The 21,423-nt window shown below is 35.7% G+C and overlaps 1 protein-coding gene across 1 annotated transcript in view; it reads right to left on the bottom strand.

Moving 5' to 3' along the window:
* Positions 1-17,624: 17,624 nt before the first annotated feature.
* Positions 17,625-21,423, bottom strand: part of LOC134531055 (exocyst complex component 5) — a 136,785-nt gene continuing 132,986 nt past the window's right edge. The window contains exon 17 of the mRNA XM_063366568.1: positions 17,625-18,016. Within this exon, the coding sequence (XP_063222638.1) occupies positions 17,918-18,016 (99 nt within the window). The 3' untranslated portion in view covers positions 17,625-17,917. The remainder of the gene's footprint in view (positions 18,017-21,423) is intronic.

Genomic DNA, 21,423 nt, shown 5'->3' on the forward strand with positions numbered 1-21,423 from the left:
CGAATAGTCTTAAGCCCGCCGCACACGGTACAATATTCCTTACAATATTGTAAGCTAGGAGTCGTACTGGCTCTACTACTAGTTTCTTCACTCGAATTCAAACTGGATACTAGTAGCTGTACGAGCTGGGCTACTGGTTTTGCGTAATAGACTGCGTCCTATTTTCATTGCTTGGTGTGTTCCAATATTTAAGGAGTGGCCAATCAGAACTCACGAAAACAGCGTGTTCCAATATTTAAGGAGTGGCCAATCAGAACTCACGAAAACAGCATGGGGGGTTGTTTACACTTTTAAGCGCGCATGTCGTGATAAACATGGACGGAAAGAAGTGGAATAGTGACCAACTCCTCGTTTTAATAAATGCATACAAAGAAGAGCCTTGTTTGTATGCAGTAAAAAATGTGAATTATCATAATAAAAATTTACTGTGGAGAATATTCTCTTAATAAAACTAGTAAGGCAGCTAGAATCGTGTGCAGCAGAAACTTGTAGTGCACCTAGTGTTTCAGCTTGTGGCCTACACAGTACAGAAACCAGTAAGCATTCTAGTAAGCAAACTAGTAGAAAATATTGTACCGTGTGCGGTGGGCTTTAAACAAAAACATACCATTACAAGTTAATCCAAGTTACCAAAGAAACAATGATAATATATTGTCATTTAAATATTGTTCAAATTCTCTGTAGAAAAGAGAGGTAAAGATGTTGGAATGTTTACTTTTTTTTAACTCATTGGAATAAATTTATTGGAAAAAAATTTATTATTACAGAATTATGATCAAGTTTCCTCAATTTTTATAACAGGAGGTCTATAGTGAACATAACGATTATGTTACTGGCCCTTAGATTACACAAACTTTGTTATTACAGAATTATGATAAAGTTTGTCTTTAGTGAACATAGGTACCTATTATGTTACTGGTCCTTAGAATAATACACAAAATTTGTTCAAACTATTTTACAAACAATATAGCAAGTATAACTCTCAAGAATACTGGTGGCATATTAGTCACTTTCCCCGTCCGTGTTTATATTAGAAGTAGTGACGTGTCCCGACATCAGCGTCTGGTGCTGAAATGGCTTGAAGTGGGGTGAATTCCCCCCAGGGTGTGAAATCCTCAGTCGTCACTGCCGAACAGCTCCTGTGTTCGGGAGGGCCGCCTGGCAGAGAGGGGCAGCAGCCTACTCCCTTGCTGGACAGGGAACAAGGAGGAGGGGCGAAAGAACTAGAGCATAATCCTCGAGAGGCTGCTCCAGGGGAAGAGGGATGCTTAAGCATAATCCCATGGGAATGGGTAGAGGTGGGTCGCAGAGTATCAACATGATACTTTGTCACTGATACGCGCCTGTATCAGGAATGGCAAACAAGTACACAATTCAAGTATCAAGTACTTAAGTATCGGTGTAGAATTCGCCTTGAACAACACCACCGCCAATGTGCGCAGATGACGGTCACTTGGGCGTAGCTTGTAAAAAGGGGAGGGAGCGGCATGACGAATAAGGGATAAAGAAGGGAAAGAATGTATGGGAGGAAGCGCAGGGGAAGGCGTTGAAGGAGAGGCGCAGAGCGAAATTGTTACAAGTCGTTTTGTTTATTGTCCTACTTCAAAGTGTGCGCAGTGCGTGCTTCTTGCGAAGACTGAAAACTAGCTAGTATGCTAATAGCAATACAAGACCAAGAACACTGGTTCTCAATCCATCATCCTTAGGTGATAGATATGTGGATCCACGATCTAGGGAGCAAAGCTAAAACACCGTCTCGTTCAATAATAAAACTAATGAAATTTTAATATTAAAAAGTACATTAATAAATGATATTATATTTGTGCACTTAACAACTATGAAAATGCAAATAAATTCTCAGTTGACCCTAATAACAGATGTAATCAACATATGGACTTTCTTTTTTTTGAAAACAATTAGTAACTAGTGTTTTCATACATTAAAAATTTAAGATTTTATCAAAAATTAAAAATAAAAAAAAACAGATAGATACACTAGTGAGCATACTATATCAATAGACATTTGAGTTACATCAGGCAGATAGCAGTGCCAATATCGATAAAAAAAACACTTTGTAAGTTCATTCACTATTTAACAAATAGTATTGCATTATAACTCAGTTTTTGTTTACACAAATTACACTTAGCAAACTCATTATTTTCCGTGAAAATATTCCACACAAATGAAGTCTTTTTCCTGCACTTATCCATTCCTTATTTCACTATAACAGACCTGCCAACTCTCACGATTTTGGTGTGAGGCTCACGATTTTAAAATCCATCTCACGCCCTCACGCTAAAATAGTGTTGCTTCACGATTTTTCGGGGCCCCAAGATTTTGTTTGTAAAAGTTACAAAACAAAAATTTACGAAAACTTACAGTAACGAGTTTCCATCAATACTCGAGTCACGTAAAGGAAGCAATTTTTCGTTTTGTAGCGTGTGCCGTGCTGATTTTTCTATCTCGCATAGTGGAAGAGGATACATTGTGAAACATATCTCTACAAAAAAACACAACTAACATGTGAAGTGTATTGCTTCCAATAAAAAAATTAATTTTGCTGTGAACAGTGATAATAGTGTTACACGAGCAGAATATTATTTTACATCTTTTTTTAGTTGCGGCCCTGCATGATCACTACACGACAGCGCTAAATTATGTTCAACTAAATTAAATCAATAACTTATAATTTGTTGAAATAAATTTTAAAGCAGAGACCATGTAACATATGTACAGGTATGTCACTTAAATTTAAAGATCCTCATTTGTTGTTTTTTATATCTAACCTGTATTTAAGGGCCTGAAAATTTTTATCGAGGACTTCTTGATTTTTTAAATTTGAATGTTGGCAGGTCTGCTATAAAGATACTAACTACAGAGCATGACAGCCCGCAACAATGTACGTGGTAATAGACAGCCAGGACGAACTGAAGTGAATGTTGAACTGATGGATACTGGCTGTATTTAGGCGGGCATGAGCGTAACAGAGGTAGAGAATTACCGGGCGTGATAAATAATGTATCAGAGACACCGATACCTTTTTTACGCTGGTGATGACGGCACGGAGGATGTGTAACCTGTAACGAGAATGCTGATACCATGTCGCTTCCTGGGACCGTTACTGCTCTATCTGATACAGAAGTATCAGATACTTGTAACTAGTAAATTACTGTATCAGTATCAGGTTGGAACAGATACCGAAAATTGCTGTAACAACCCATCTCTAGGAATGGGACACTCCTAGGGATGCAAACGATACATCGATGTATCGTTCATGAAACATCGATGTTTTGAAGAGCGATACATCGCCAATGCATCGACGAAAAAGTCCAAAAACATCGACATCGTTCATCATTTAAATTGCCCTAGTTTTTTTATAGTATTTTGGCTATCATTTCAAGAATATTTATTGAATATATAAAAAAAATTACGATACGACATTTAATTTTTAAGATACAATTTTTTTAACTGTCTATTATACTTGCTATAAAAACCTAAATTTTTAAGTAGGTATCATAAATGTTGTAAATACTGAACTATTTGGTTAATTTCAGTATAATTTTTTTCCAGTACTTTAAAATGTGTAAAATCATTTGGAAAAAATGAATACCGTTATAAAAATGTGTTTACATAAGAATTTTCTTTAAAATTGTGAAAAATATAGAGAAAAAGCAGCGAGACTTTATGGACAATTTCATAGCTTGTTGTACACACAAGCTATTGATTGGTACCAATACGGTCTCGCTAACTCTATCGAGAAAATTAATGTTACATTTTAAACCTGCACATACACTTCATGCTTTTACCCTTTTTTTTTTTTTCAATTAAAAATAACTTGTGTAAAAAAATAGTTATTTTTTAAATGATTGGGACATATTAAAATACAGGGGAAAAATGGTAAGGATACCAACCAAAATGGTTTAGCATTTACCTACTTTTTATTATACTTAAAAATGTAAGTTTTATAAGTATTGAAAATTAAAAAAAAAAAAAAAAAAAAAATGTTTCTTGAAAACTAAATGTTGTATAGCAATGGTTTTTGGATAAATAGATCTCTCATGATCTGTACTATTTACAATATATTCATGAAATGATAACTAAAAACATTAAAAAAAGGGTAATTTTATTTTAAGTAAGCCTGTCTCTTAAGGCTGCAGTCTGCCCGGACACACACACGGTGCGCAGAGCTTCAGGTAAAACCAACGTGATTTGAAAACTACTCAAGATATCCGAGTGGGGTCTGTTTACGAAAAGCATTTAAGTGTTCGCTGAATGCCGAAATGTACTTTTGAATTCTGATTAAGTTTTTAAATTGTTTTTAGTAGAGTGAAAATGGCTAAAAGGCGTGTTTTCGGAGTAATTTTTAGGCATAAAACAACCGATACAGAATCTTGAAACCACTTAAGGGCAGTGCAGTACACCTTTATCTTCATTTCTCGGCCATATAATGTCACGGTCACCGCTCAGTTCTCTCAGTTGTCCTGTGACAACGAGAAGACTGCGCGCCAGTCCAGAGGAGACACTGCGCTAGAAGCACCAGCGAGCGTCGCGCTTATCATCCTGCCTCACTGACACACATAAACCCCGAACAGACGGCCAGCTTTACATACATTTAAATTACGGACATGCCCTTTAAATGTTTACCTTTACTTCTGGTAATGTTGTGAAGTTGTAGTCATTTAAATTTGTCCACAACTCTGAAGTTTACTGAGAGCTGGTCAAGTAGTTCATGCGGATTTTTAAGTTTTTGGTAGCAGAATTTGCTTTTAATACATGTTTTTGTTCTTCACGAGACACGATTGTAAATAGGTTGTGGATATTGTGGTCAGGAATTGGTAGTAGGTATGGTTTTTGGCTACATACGATAGTTTAAATCATTTTGACATCGATGTTCGTGATATCGATGTTTTAAGAGCGATGTTGCATCCCTAGACTAGAGGTGGGTCGAAAAGTATCAACTTGATACTTTGTCACTGATACGCGCCTGTATCAGGAATGGCAAACGAGTACACTATTCAAGTATCAAGTACTTAAGTATCGGTGTAGAATTCGCCTTGAACAACACCACGGCCAATGTGCGCAGAACCCGATCGCAGATGACGGTCACTTGGGCGGAGCTTGTGAAAGTGGAGGGAGCAGGAACGACGAGTAAGGGATAAAGAAGGGAAATAATGTAGGGGAGGAAGCGCAGGGGAAGGCGTTGAAGGAGAGGCGCAAAGCGAAATTGTTACAAGTCATTTGGTTATTGTCCCACATCAAAGTATGCTCAGTGCGCAGTGCGTGCACAGTCTCGTTCAATAATAAAACTAATGAAATTTTAATATTAAAAAAAGAAAATTGGTTGTCTGTAAAGTCGGTTTACGGACGATAGTTTAACGTGACGTCATAACAAAACATTGATGAAATGATTGATCCAGAAGAAAAGGAAATATCATATACGGCCTGAGACTGAGCCGTAATAAGTTTTTGAAACCAAACCATTTAGGCATTAAAAATATTATATTCTTTGAGGAATAATTTTTTTTTAATTTTTCAATCTTTTGCATGAAAATCTACCTCTGCATACTTTTATGAATAAAATTGAATCATTTTTATTGAATTATCACTATTTTGTATGGATACAAAGGAGTGAAATGAAATGTGCAATTTAATTAATAAATTTACTTTTATTTGCATTCATTAATTCAAATATATTTATTACTTTTGAAATGTTGCGTGCGCAGTTTTTATTTTTACAAATACAAAAAAAATTTGGAGCTGCCGGGATTCGAACCAACAACCTTTGATTTAGGAGTTAGCTACACTAACCGCAAGCCCATGAGGCCATATTTATAGAAATGTAGTTTCAGATGTTATATATAGGTTTATAAAAATTTTGTTCACGATAGGGGAATGATATAATTTAGTTTTTATAACACGATTTGATAACAAATACGCATCCAAAATACACCAAACTTATTTATAATGTGTTACAATATTTTTTAAAACGTCATAAGATCCTGGGTGTAATTTGAATCATTATGTGTAACTGTAAAACACCATTGTTGGTTCAAAACGTAAGTTGAAGAGAGATGCCACGCATGCGTACAATGAGCATGAAGAGAGAGACCACGCATGCGTACAATTAGCAAACAGTACACATCCGTAGTGGGACATCCGTAGTGGGACACTTTTTCGTGCGTGCAGCCGGCGTTCATCGATTTATTAGACGTCATGTCAAAAGTACATTAATACAAGATATAATATTTATATTTGTGCATCTAACAGCTATGAAAATGCAAAAAATTCTCAGTTGACACTAATAACAGATGTAATCAACATTAGGACTTTTTTTTCCGAAAACAATTAGTAACTAGTGTTTTCATACATTAAAAGATTACGATTTTATCAAAAATTAAAAATAAAAAAAAACAGATACGTACATTAGTGAGCATACTATATCAATGTTTACGTTTCAAATGTTTCTTCAGATTAGTTGATGATGATTTATAACTCAGTTTTTGTTTACACAAATTACAATTAGCAAACTCATTATTTTCCGTAAAAAAATTCCACACAAATGAGTCTTTTTCCTGCACTTATCCATTCCTTATTTCACTATAAAGATACTAACTACAAAGCATGACAGCCCGCAACAATGTACATGGTGGTAATTAATACACGGCCAGGACGAACTGCAGTGAATGTTGAACTGAGTGATACTGGCTGTATCAGGCAAGCATGAGAGTAACAGAGGTAGAGAATTACCGGGCGTGATAAATAATGTATTAGAGACACCGATACCTTTTTACGCTGGTGATGACGCCACGGAGGATGTGTACCCTGTAACGAGAATGCTGATACCTTGTCGCTTCCTGGGACCGCTATTGCTCTGATACAAAAGTATCAGATACTTGTAATATTGTTTGGTATTTTCATTGTTTTCAGCATGAACGTATAATTTTTGTAATATGTCTTTGGTTAACGTATGTTTGTAAATTTCATTGTTTTTATTTTAATTTAATTATTTCTTACCTGGTTCTTTGCCGCGGGTTGTCTGAAGGGTGAATGGCTTAAATTCTCTTTTACAGCCAATCAGCAGCCGGTTCAGGTCAGGAGATTTAATTAAATTTTAAATTTAAAAAAAAGGAAGTAATAAGGCTTCATCTTCGTATGGTATGACCAATACGCCTCTTAGAATTTGGTGATAAAAAAATGTAATTTATTAGAATCAGTGTGTTTCTTATATATATCAACACATTCACTGAACTTCAAGTATCATTTGTGAGTATAATGCATGGTTGTAATCAACAGATTGGACACGTATTTTATTGATACGTTTTGCGTTGCAAAGGACACAGCTTTAGACATTGCTAATGACATTATGCTATGTTGATATTTGTTGAAATTGTACTCATTTCAATCAAGCCGAGACGTCTTTATTATTGCAGAACAATTTAAACTATTTAAATTAAAACATTTTCATCTGGAAATAGAATTCGCAACCAGTGGTTAAGATTATGGGTTTTCAAAGCTGACCTCGAGTTAAAGCCGTGGCATAGGTAATTATTTTTATTGAACCCTAACACGAACTAGTAACATTTATAACGTTTTGCTACATACACAGTAGTTGGAGAAATATTATTTAATATAATTTTGGACGATAGACTTTTGTATATCACTTCTGTGCCTACCTAATATCCTGCTATAGTTCCAGCTTAATAATCACTATAATCAGACACATGTCACTAATTTCATAATAGTAATATTAATAATTCAATTGGGTATTATTACTGAATTGTGTTTGATATGTTATGTTAAGAAATGGATATGGTATAATATAAATTAAATAGAAAATATTTATTCTCTTATTACAACCCATGTGTGTAATTGTAATTACAACTGTTAATTTTGTCTATTATTCAACCAAATATTTAAAGAGTATAGTGTATAGTTAATCGGCTAATATTATCATTTTATTTAGCTTAAATAGTAAATTCACAAACACCCATCTAAATCAGACTATTTCTGTATATAGAATATTGGTAAATACTATTGACAAATACCAGTATCTCTACAGCGGTGTAACAAACGTTAGCTTTTCCACCATCGTTTCCTCGTTGCCATGGTGTGTAGAGAGGTGCTGCCTTCTGATGAATTGGTCTATCCACTTCGTTGTTGCTGCTTCTTGACAGCTGCTCCAGCCTGTCAAAAGCGAGGACCTGTTCGCAGAACTCATTGATATTGTTGAAGTTCCGTCCTGTCAAATGGATTTGATATTTCAATGGTAATTGAGATGTTACCATTGCGATGAACTCAATATCACCCATCTCTGGCTCTAAATATCTTGTTCTTTCGAACATCTGAGACAAATGGTTTTCCAGAGTCTTGTTTTTCCTGTGGTCATACCTCTCGGTATGCATACGAGCTCGCAGGTTACCCTGTATTTTGACGTTCCAAAACTGCTGTTTGAAATTGTCCTTGAACTGATTATAGGAAGTGACTGTAATCTGCAAGACCTCCCACCAATAGTATGCATGGTCTCTTAATGCAGTTGTCATGCACTTCAGGCATTCAGTGTCACTTAACCTGAACATGTCGGCATACTCTTCAAATCTACTAAGGAATCTCATTGGATTCTCCCCATCATTGACAGAGAATCTAGGCATCGCCTCCGACCATTGGCGTGCCGGGTGGTGCATCACTGCTACAGGATCTAATACGGTGTGATTTGCAGGTACAGAAAATGCTATGGGTGTCTCAGGTGGTTCCACAAACTAAGATGTGCAGCTACTGGATCTTTCTGTGATTGTAGTAGGTTTCACTGTGGTCACTGCCACAGGGTGATTAGATGTGCTGGTGATATTATCTACTCTCAATTGCAGCATCTTTTCCTGCAACCTTCCTACTTGTTGCTCCATGTCCCTTGAAAAATCAGCATGACTTTTCGCTAGGTAGTCAATAGTCAATGTTATCTTTAAGTCCAGTGGTGTGGTGTTCCACTGTCTCCTGTATCATTAATTGGCAAGTCGACTGCACTTGCTCAATTACAATACTATTTTGGGCCGCTTGCTCAGCTACCTGGTTTAATCTCTCATTTAGCTGGCTACTCTGTGTCTCTAGCTCAGTAGACTACTTGTGTGGTTGCGCTCTGACACTGGTTTTGCAACTGTTTCAATTGTGATTCAGTGTAGGATTCATGTGCGACTAGTCTGTCAGAGACTGCTGACACACTAGTCTCCATGTCCTGAATTTCTCTGTGCAAATTACAGTTGACACTTTCCAACTCCTGCTGGATAGCCTGTAAATTGTTTTCTAGCCTATCACTTTGTTTCTGTAGATTTTCTCCTAACTGAGCACTTTGTTACTGTAACTTATTTTCTGTTTACTTAGCTTATCTCCTAATTGTTAACTGTCTGCTTTTAACTCATGCAATACACTCTGTAACATAGCAAATAAGCTGGCACTGGTTTCGTTGCCTCGGGCAGAAAGCAATGTAGGTAACACAGTGGGTACTGCTGTGCTAGTCCCTGGCTGTGTATCATCTGACATAGCTGCTCCAGCTGGTGCTACGGCTACCAATGTTTCAAGTAGACGTGTTTCAGTATAGGTGGTGTGGTTGGGTGACATAGGAGTAACATCTTCACATGGTACAGACTCAGCACTACTGTCCATAGACTGGCTCGGACTGATGAGTCTGCTCCTACCCCTAGTTTCCATGGTGTGTATACAAAAATACAACAAAACGCAATACCAAGCAAACTGCCTTACACACTATCGAACCCCGCATTCGTGCACCGCTTTATTCTGTACGGATACGGCCCCACGTTGTGGTAGCCACTTAAACTCTGTAAGCATATGGCTCACTATAACATGCCCCAAGTTATGGTAACCAAATTATTCTGCACTATCATGAGCATACAATAAAAACCAATATTTAATGGGATTGGGCACCTTGTGTTATGATTAACATAACCTAGTGATAATTAGTACCACAATAAAATAAAAACATTTATTTTGGTAATATACTCAACAATAGTAATCAACATAACTCTAAACACAGATTTCTCGAATATGTCCAAAATCTATTATGTCCAAATCTATGTTCAGTTACGTTGGGCACATGTTTATTAATTTTAAAAAGTCTATTGTTGTTTGCCTCCAGCTAGTCAGACACGAGACTCGGACTCCTAGGACTACTGGACCTGTGTGCGACAGTTTGATGAAATAAATAGTTGTTTCTAATAAAATTACTGGATACACGTCAATGCTAATTACGTGCGTAATTTTAATAGTGTTCACTAGAGGTGCGACGATACCACACTTTCGATACTCGATTCTGTATTGTTTTTTCAGTTCGATACTTTCGATACTTTCGATACTCCAGGAAAAAATATTTTCCCATTATGTAACAATTATTACAAATATCAAAAATTAGTTTTAAACTATATAAATTCCCTCTTTATTACAAAAATACAAACTATAACAACTTTAAAGACTTGAGTATAAAAGTCAATATAAAAAATAGAAGCGAAATACAAACTATCTTCAAGAGAGTTGGCCCTTTATTTTTCAGTACTTTTTTTTTACCACAAACAAATGTAAATAAAGATAGTGCTCTCTTAAATAAAATTGCCACAAACAATGATAGTTTGCGCTGGTGGCGCCAATATACGTCACTATACGACCGCGGCAATCGAAAACCTTCATAATATCGATACAAATCTCTGGTACTTACCATACACGAGAGATGAGACACATACTTACTCTATGATGTTGACTGTTATTACTAGGTGTGTTATTGTTACTATTGCGACAGATTGCGAGTGGAGTCAATTAATGTGAATTTTAAGTGCTCGATATTTCTACAATGTTTTTTTTTTTCTCTCTTCAAATTTCCTGTGAATTCAATGTCAGAAGTGTTACGTACGAAAAACGTAACTTCTTGAACACGAAACAAAAACAGAACAACTTAACCTTACTTTACCGTTTGTTTACTATTGGCAAGTTGCAGTAACGACTTATATAATTATAATTTATTCTGACGTAAGCCTATTGGTTATCAATATCATAATTACAGCTAATAAGCTTTTCTAGAACAGTAGAACCCCGGTCATACACTTTTCAACAGAGGGCACAAAAATGGTGTATGATGCGGGAAAGTGTATGAAAAGGGAATGGCAATAATACATTTTTTTTTTCACTCTAGCATACCAGCACAATGTCAGATTAAAATTAAATACATTATGTGTAAATAATTGCATTATATTAATGAAATATATGAATTCATCATTATATATTAGTGATGGGATTTTTGATACTTCGATACCTTGATACCTACGATACTTGACAGTATTGCAAAGTATTACGTATCGAAACTGTAAGTTCGAAACATTTTTTTGATACCGGAATGCTTGTTCATTTGTATTGAATTAAGTTTTGAGTCGCCATTGTACAAAATACAACTATAGTAGAACCTTGATGATATGTTCCCGTTTCATACATTTTCCCGTGTCATACGCTGATTAATTTTGGTCCCGCCAAAAGTACTATATTTACAATGGTTTACTTTCCCGGAACATACACTTATAAAATCATTAATTTCCCGTTTCATACGTTTTTACGAAGCGGAAAAGTCCTAAAAATTCACAAATTTTTTTTGTTATATCTCTAATGATAAACTACGTTTTAATGCTTTTATTTTGAAAAACATTCATTGTTTACCTTTGCAAACGTAAGAAAATAACTTTATCGCACCATTGATATGGATAGTATCAGGAAGACTGTGCACTTCGCTAGTAGCATCTATGGCCAGCACCAAGCGAGACTAGTGGCGCAAACTAGCAATGATTATAAAAATGGTGCACATGCTTTACCAAGGCACAGATCTCATATTTTGTGCGTTCATTAATCTTTGAACAGAAATACCTGTTTGATATTGTTTTCTTACGATTGGATTGTTTTGTATTTTACGTTTCTCAAGTTAAAATTTTATTGTAAATTGTTCTGTTGCATAAAGTTGTTTGTAATAGGAAACAAACAAGCAAAAATTTCTGATTTTCTTTTTACAATAGCCTAATTTTTTTTAATTTCTAATTTAGGCTTGGTGTCTTTTTCCCCCCTTCAAGAAAGGACTTCATAACATTTTGTAAGGCCACTGTTTCTCATGTCAGCTTTACTTGATTATGGACTGTATTTTACATTTCTGGTGGTTTTATTATATGTATATATAATGATGAATTCATATATTTCATTATATATTGCAATTATTTACACATTATGTATTTAATTTTAATCTGACATTGTGCTGGTATGCTAGAGTGAAAAAAAAAAAATTATTATTGCCATTCCCTTTTCATACACTTTCCTGCATCATACACCATTTTTGTGCCCTCTGTTGAAAAGTGTATGACAGGGGTTCTACTGTTCTAGAAAAGCTTATTAGCCGTAACTATGATAACCAAAAGGCTTACATCAGAATAAATTATAATTATATAAGTCATTACTGCAACTTGCCAATAGTAAACAAACGGTAAAGTAAGGTTAAGTTGTTCTGTTTTTGTTTCGTGTTCAAGAAGTTACGTTTTTCGTACGTAACACTTCTGACATTGAATTCACAGGAAATTTGAAGAGAAAAAAAAAACATTGTAGAAAAATCGAGCACTTCAAATTCACATTAATTGACTCCACTCGCAATCTGTCGCAATAGTAACAATAACACATCTAGTAATAACAGTCAACATCATAGAGTAAGTACGTGTCTAGTCTCTCGTGTATGGTAAGTACCAGAGATTTGTATCGATATTTAGAATGTTTTCTATTGCAGCGGTCGTATAGTGACGTAAATTGGCGCCACCAGCGCGAACTATCATTGTTTGTGGCAATTTTATATAAGAGAGCGCTATCTTTATTTACATTTGTTTGCGGGAAAAAAAGTGTACTGCAAAATAAAGGGCTAACTCCTTGAAGATAGTTTGTATTTCGCTTCTACAGTAAGTCCTCTATTTATGTCGTACCGATTTAAGTCGTTTCGGATTAACGTCGCTAATGTTTGAGTACTCATGTTTCAATTTAAGTTGTCGCCGATTCACAATAACGTCGTTTACAATGACCGTAAATCTTTATTTTAACCAAAACACCGTATATAATTCGTTTATAATTCTTTGTTTCCTTCGGTAGTTAATTTATGCTATGTAGCGTAAGCTACACGTTCACCGCCTTATCTTATCATACATCATGAGGGACGCTTCCTGCTCTCCGCTGCTCTCCGCGCGGTGATGCAATACTACCAGCCCGCCCGCTCGGCAACCCACGTATCTCGCACGTAGAAGTGTTATCTACTTCCCGCAACGACACAGCATTTTCTCCTACCCCTTTTCGTCCAACTCCTTGGCACTTCAGTAGAGGTGTAAAAGTAACTAAAAAAAGTGTACCTGTATGTATTCGTTACTATAACAATTAGTACTCGTAACTTTCGTATCGTTACTCGTTACATCTGATACCGCATAACTAGAGTCAAGATTTTGTGGTGTTATTTTAAGACAAATTTCGGTGTAAAGAAATAAAGATTTCGGTGTTATATGGTTTTATTTTTTTGCTCAAAATACCCACGGCAAAATTTTCTTGCTTTTCTGTACGACTTGCAAATTTATTAAAATAAATATTAATAAACATTAAAACCTCATGATCTAATTACAATTAAGTTCATTTGCAAATTCATAGATAATTAAGTTCATTTGCAAATTCATAAATTCAAACTTTTAAATAACTACTAAAAATTTCACGACTTAATTACAATCACATACACTACAAAATTACACAATGAAGCACTTCCAAAGTTACTATTAAGACGGTTTTATTTAAATGCTATCATAGTTAAATATTCCGCATTTTCTGGAGTGAGACGTTGTCTTCTGTCACTAACTACCAGTGAGTACCTGGAAAATGAGCGTTCTGCATCAACATTTGATGTTGGGAACCAGATTTCCCTCTAAACTGGCTTGAGCAAATTCACTGTAGTCCCCTTTAAGGGAGCAAAGTACCTTTGCAACATCAATTTAGCTTGTTTCGGGCAATGAAAGTGCATCCTCAATTATTTTTTTGAAAGCAACATAGCCATGTATGAATGTATCAATGGGAAGATGGGAAACAGAAGGCAAGTTGTGCAGACTTCTGTAGGTTTGCATCTTCTATGCTAACCCTACTCACATCTTGGGTTGAACAGCAAATTAATGGCAATAAAGACTCTTAGACAAGTATGTCGTTTAACAGATGAGTTTTGCCTCAAACGCTTATGTTTCTCACTCGCGACATGTTTCACAAGCGTATCGCGTCTCTCGTAGTCTAGCCTGCAGTTACAGAATTTGCACATTAAAATTTTATCACTGATATAAAATCCTTCGCTGGAAAATTATTTCGATCGGTCACTGGCAGAAACCTTCGTTTTAGGCATTATCAAAAAATTTTTAATCACATAGGAAGAATTTAACCTCTCAATACGCAAACACTTGCCGTGTTGGAAAGATCAAAACAATGGAGAATAGATGCGAATACAAACGCATACCGAATACCAACATACGCACGTGAAAATTAATACCGACATAAACATGTACTATTTATTATTTACAATCGTTACGTTAAGCAGGGTTAATTTTATTTTCGTAGCCTACGTACTTTATTTTAAATAAACAGTAAAAGCAATGCGCTTTAGTGTGTAATATTTTAATGATTAAAAACGTAATCTTAGAAAAACATATTTTGGACGTTTGTTATTTTTGTATTTACAGAAAGTGAACTGCGGCCATTGTATCATAGTTATCAACATCTTAAATTATTATGGTACACAAGATTACCGTTTAAAGAAAATATTACGTTAATTCCGAGACTTCATTTTAAAATCTATAATGAATCACCGTCGCATATAATATATATGGCTGCTAGTTACTGTAAGAAATATTTGATTGTGCTGAAGATGTGAATTTTCCTTACAGAATGGGGAAAAAAAAAACGTAAATAATCAGGATAGACGAACTTTCGTGACATATCGCGGATTTCGCACAATTTCGTTTTATTTCGTGTTTTCAAGCGGTTTTCTGTGTTATTTCGTTTTATCGCGCATTACCATATAATCGTGGCTCTACGCATAACATGCTATGTTATGTAACAGCAACGAATTGAGTCGTATTTCGTACGCGTACAGTATGACGTCGCGTAAATAATAATAAATTGAATATAAACAATTAAAAGTATTTGATAATTAACAGCTTTTGTTAACCAAGAAACAATAAAATCTCAATAGAGCAGCTTTATTATAATATCTCTTTTAAGATAAGAACAAAAAACGTGAAAATATGCGATAATAAAAAACAAAAACATACATATTTATAATTTGTAAAAAATACTTTCTTACGTTGTTTCTGTTCCAATCTCAAACTTTGTCTACACACACAATACCTTTAATAAACAGTAAAAAACTTGGACGACGAATTTCCAAATTATACTTTTCTTAATAAACAAACATCGTTCTTTGTAACGAATAAGCGCGCGCATGCGTAAAACATACGAAAAATGTGAGTAACGAAATGCATTCGTGTGTAACGTTTCGTTACTCGTTACTAGATGCCGCACCCGTTACTCAGTAACGAATACATACGGTTTGCTACAGCTCTACACTTCAGTCGCTATGATATCATTGAGTTGGCCGGAGTTTTAAACGTGCCGTTGTTAACTTTATCGTGATTAAATGCGTTTGTAGTAGGCCTACAGTATCAGCTCACTGCAATTTATGATTTTTTCTTCATAAGATGTCTTCCAAACGACTATATATCTGTTTTTATATTTCAATCAATAAAGGTAATAAAGCAGCTGGTTAAATAACCATTCTATAAAGCTGAGAAGTACTAGTTGGACTTGTTTCCCACGCTGTCGGTTGTAATTTGCTGATAAAATTGCCCGTTGTCACGTCTGTATGCCAGCGCTTCCGGCCGACCTTGGGCTGTGGTCGGCCGGCGGCATGAAACATGGCTCATTTTGCGTCGTTTCTATTTACGTCACGGTTTTCAGGAACATAACCCCGGCGTAAACCGAGGACTTACTGTATTTTTTATATTGATTTTTATACTCAAGTCTTTAAAATTGTTGGAGTTTGTATTTTTGTAATAAAGAGGGAATTTATATAGTTTAAAACTAATTTATGTTATTTGTAATAATTGTCACTTAATGGGAAAATATTTTTCCCTGGAGTATCGAAAGTATCAAAAGTATCTAACTGAAACAACAATACAGAATCGAGTATTGAAAGTGTGGTATCATCCCACCTCTAATTTTTAATAATGTTAACATCTATTTCTAGATGTATTTTTCATACACCCATTCAGTGAATGAACGTTTTATCCTGAACAACTTAATTAGGTTAATTACTAATATCTAGCACAAAATATATACCCTGACATAAACATACTGTATTTGATACTTCAAAATAAGTTTAAAAATAAAAAGTAACCTGTCTCAATAAAAACCTCAACTGTTTGAACTTAATTCATCTAATACAGAATTTGTCTTTCCTTTTCCATGAATTCACCCATTTATTACAAAGATATTCATTCTTTGGAAAGGATAAATATTTTATCACTCAATGTTTAGTCTTTTTGTAGTTATTGTGACTTCCATACACACTACAATTTGGCATTCCAACTACATAGAGAACATACTATTATGCACCTAATATAACAAAGGTTTGCGGTAGATGTATATGAAATGGATAGCGCTTGGAACCAAGGTGATGTAGCAAGAGAGCGCGCACGGTATTACCCTTCCTTCTTTCCGCCATGGTCCTGAATATAATTATGTAAGCGCATGTTGCTTTGATTACAGTGATACTATTGGATAGCTGAAAGTTAAAGGCCCTATGAAAAATCCTTCGTAAAATAGCTGCTTCGTTAAATCTGGGTTCGATTGTAACCCCAAAATGGAATGAGATAACAAAAAAAAAAAATCTCTCCTATATTTAAGATCCTGCTTTATGGTTTTAAGTGTATAAAAATGAAATAGAAAGAATATATCCAGTAATTTGGATTCAATCACTTGACATGGAATGCCTGAAGCGCCTGTCAGAGAGGGAGTGAAGCTGTCTCTAGCTGATGAGGGCTTGATTGTTTATCATAATTAAATTTTCAACAAGTTTTACTTTACACAGATTTTTTTTTACGATACACCGCTTTCAACATATTTTTGATGAGAAAATCATGAAAACTTGACATTTTTGTGGGAATTAACATAAAAGAAGAAGAAAATTAATAGAAAATAGCATTTCAACTTCAAAGCATTGCAAATTGAGTTATCGAGATGACAGAGAGGGTCGGTGTCCAAGAGCAAGAGACTATCACAGGTTGGCTGCCAGATGCCGGCCATGGAACTGTTATTTGTGGCAGGTTGGTGAAGAGGATCATCCACTGGAAGGAGTGTCTACCGTGCCATGGGTAGCACAGCGCTTGCAAGAGAAACACAATGCAACACCATCCAACGAATTTGCGGCAGATTTCCTTCAAAATTTTGAATTTTCAACACAAATTTTTCACAATCGCTTGTAAAGCGGTCGTAATAGAGAAGTGGTCATAAAGACAGGGTTTTACTGTACATTATTTAAATTATGTGTTTTACTCTGCATGGCAGTATTTATTTTTCTTTGATATATTGATTACATGTTTTCACTGCAATACGCAATGTCTTGGAACTGTCTTCCGGTTCTTTTCTCTTGCACTCCACCCTTTGAATAGTTTTACTTTATTCTTTCATCATAATCTGGTTTGAATTTATATTGCAAAAGGGAGTAGAATTAAATAACAATGTATTTCAATACCTTTCTGTACAGTAAAACATAGTTTTTTGAAACAATTATTAAGCTTAAGTATCCAATGAGCAGAACACAGATGTGACATTCTCACGATGCCAGGCCTTTCAGAGAGTTGGCCAGCTTCTGGGTCTTGTAGTCCGCACGTAGCTGGATGAAGTTCAGGAGGATGGAGCGGTCCAGCCCCGACTGTAAAAAGTTATATTTTCTGTAGTGTTGCACACTTTAAAAATAAATTTTTAAAATATTTTACATTTAATTAGCTATTTATAATTATTTTCTGGCAAATAAGACAAAAATTTTATGCCAATTAGAAAAGTTTAAAGATGTTACCGTATTTACCCATGCATGAGTCGTACAATTTTTGCAGATTTTTAGTTTAAAAAAATGTAGTGCTCCCCTTATGCAAGTTTTACACTTTGCGTTGAAAATAAAAACTTATTGCACTGTGTGGTTCAATATGTGTGTAAGTAACTAACTTATGTTGTTTTTAATAAATATAACTCTACGAGTAAGTATAAATTGTTTCATCAAAATATCTCAGCAGTAGTGTGAAGCTTTGTGAGCAGTGCAGTTATACGTGTGCCGTGTCTACCACCATCCGGTTGGCAACGGCAAGTGACGTGTCTATCTTGACAGGTGTTTATGATGCAACTGTGCCCAAACATTATTGTTTTTGCATGAGTTTCCCACGCTTTCATATGAATATTCCATGACAAAACTGCAGTCATAATTTGTGTTTATGAGTGCACCTTTTATATTCCATTAGCCCTGTACAAGTTTGCCTGTTTCTTACCCTTCCCCTCATCATTCTGCTAGGGTGCAGTGGGGAAAACAATTATCTCTCCCACAATACAACTACTGTAAAGTCCTAGTTCCTTAGCCCAGAGTCAGAAAGAAAAGAAAAAAAAATTCAATAATTTAACTTCTCCACTCTCACATGATATCCTCATAAAATACCACCTTAAACTGTTTAGACTGAATATAGATAAACGAGGTTGTGCTACTGGCATACCCAAGACCAAGTCACCTCATGTCTTATACGAAGGCAAAAATGTATTTTCCAATTTTATGTAATAAAAAGCTGACCTCATCTTACATGCTAGAAACTACTAGAGTAAGAGACAGTGGCGGCCAGACCTTCGTTATTTTATAAAAGCTGAAAGTTTCTCAGCGCATGCCCCTAGCACAGGTAAGAACGGTGGCTCAATATGAAATTTAGATAATGGTGGCTTTGGCAGGTAACAGGTAACAAAGGTGTGTAATATACTAGATAAAATTTGTTAAATTATAAAACCCAATTTTCTCATATTTTCATCTGAGTAGTAATAGAAAACGATCTAACCCATTACCAGACAATTAGTATCGTGGCAACCCCCCACCATACACCTTCAAACGTCATTGAAATGTAATTGTACTTTCGTTATAGTATAAAAGCTAAGTTTTAGATATATTTTTACTGTTATTATAAAAATAGGTTCCTCCAATTGCTAGACAGTTTTGATGGTTCCAACCCTTAACCAGACTAATTTGAATGTGCGAGCGCGTGGCAATACTCGTCAGTAGGTGAGAGTGAGACAGCGAGCTAGGTCTTCCGCGCACTTTAATGCGCATTCCTCGATACCTCAGTATGTCTTATGTTATACTCTTAGTGGCCACGTTATTACTTTTTGTGCAGTTTATAAAATAAATGTGATCTGGCTTTAATAAAATATCATTATGAGAGGCGAATTAATTTGTGTTATGCATAAAAAATTGTGATAAAATAATATTGTTCACTGAAGATACCTTGAAAAAAAAGTAAATAAATTTTAGATCTTAAAAATAATGACATTGTGCTACCAAGTAAATATAAGGACGGTGGATATCACAGGAAATGTTACAAATCATTTACAGCATTGATGAAAAAATATTTTACTTCAGAATGTGTAAGTGCTAAAAAATATTATTGGAAAAGATAACTTTGCCAGTACATCTACAGACAATTCATCTTAAGCAACATCGTTAATACCAGAATCATCCGGAGAACCATCTCATCAACATCCGTCACTGACAGAATCTATACCAATATTACAACCAACAACTTCTCAAGAAAATGAAAACATTTCTAATTATGAAGAAGTAAGTAAAAATAATTATTCAACTGCGACAGTAAATATTCTGACCCAAAATGATAGTATTACAGATGCGTCTGAAAAGGTTTGTTTTTTCTGCATTAAGAAAAAAATCACGACTAAAAATGCTTTCGCTGCATGAAACTGAGAAAGCTAAATTTCAATACATATATAATGCCTGTCATTGAGGAGAAAGAATAATATTGTCACGCTGTAAAATTTTACGTGTAGGGTTTATTGAACTTGGCTTTGCGCATGTAGTGCTTTGTGAGCTCGCGTGAGTTCCCGACACTTGCTTGCGACACTCGGGCATTGACTTTTGTTTTCCTGGCACGGTAGATTGCTAAAGCTCTCTGTTTTTCTGGGACGGTGGCGTGATCCGCCGCCCGAGGGCCTGGCCAGCTACGCGGGCGGTTGCGACATCCTGGCCTGGAATCTCCGGGAGCGTTGGCCGCCCTGGTTGGTTTCGCTGCGTTGCTGTTCTCGCGCAGGCGCGCGCCTGACGCGCTGGTGTTTGTGTCGCCACCAAGTGGAAGAAGTGCGAATCTGGCATGACCGGTGGAGGGGGGGGGATAGCGTCGGTTGGCGGCATGGCGGTTGTGTTGTGAAATCGCGGCCGGGATTTTTGTTTTCGCCTGGAGTGTTCTCTACGTGATGACGATGTAAGGGTGAATTAATAAATGGGCCACCCTGGGTGCGCCCGGGGTGGTTCTTCTCGGAGAGGTGTTGGAGGTCTGTCGGAGCCCCGGCCTGGTGGGTAACTGCGTGCTGCCGTTCGAAGGTGTTGTAAGTAATGGCGAACTCGTAATTTTCCTTCACCTCTTGTAACATCTGTGGGCATATTTCAAAATTGTGTTAGGATGACTTAACGTTTTAATTCTTTCCAGGAGTGCAGGCAGTTTGGGGTATCCAGTAATGCAAAATTTCTTTCGTTAATTTTAGCTTAAGGATGGGTCGAGGTGTGCATTAAGAATAATCATGTTATTTTAAAAAGTAATACTCGTGCTAAGAAGAGGATAAATTATTGTTTATTTATTTCAAAGGAGTATTTATTTATAGTAGTAGTAGTAGTTTGACATTATTGACTTTATTTATTTATTCAATTAGTTAATTATTTACTTTTGTGTTGGTCATAGTTTACCGGAAATAAAACCTGAAACGATGTGGGATAAATAATACTTTTTTTTTTCTCTTTCAGTCAACACCTTACACCCCCTGTCCTAAGGAGGTTAGACAATCCCTGTACCAGCTCTACTGCTACCACCCCCCCCCCCCCCCCTAATGTTTATTTTGAAATCTTAAGATGTTATTTTATTATTTTTATTTTGAGTGACATCTTGTAGTTCTTGACGGAGACCGAGGGCCCTTGCGACAATATAATAAGTTGCTTAATCAATTGAAAAATTTTTTGCTCCAAAAATATTTCATCACACTGAATGCAAAGTGAGTTTTAATAATAAAATATCAACATCTACAAAAACA

Source organism: Bacillus rossius, chromosome 3 (assembly GCF_032445375.1).
Source record: "Bacillus rossius redtenbacheri isolate Brsri chromosome 3, Brsri_v3, whole genome shotgun sequence".
Lineage (NCBI taxonomy): Eukaryota > Metazoa > Arthropoda > Insecta > Phasmatodea > Bacillidae > Bacillus > Bacillus rossius.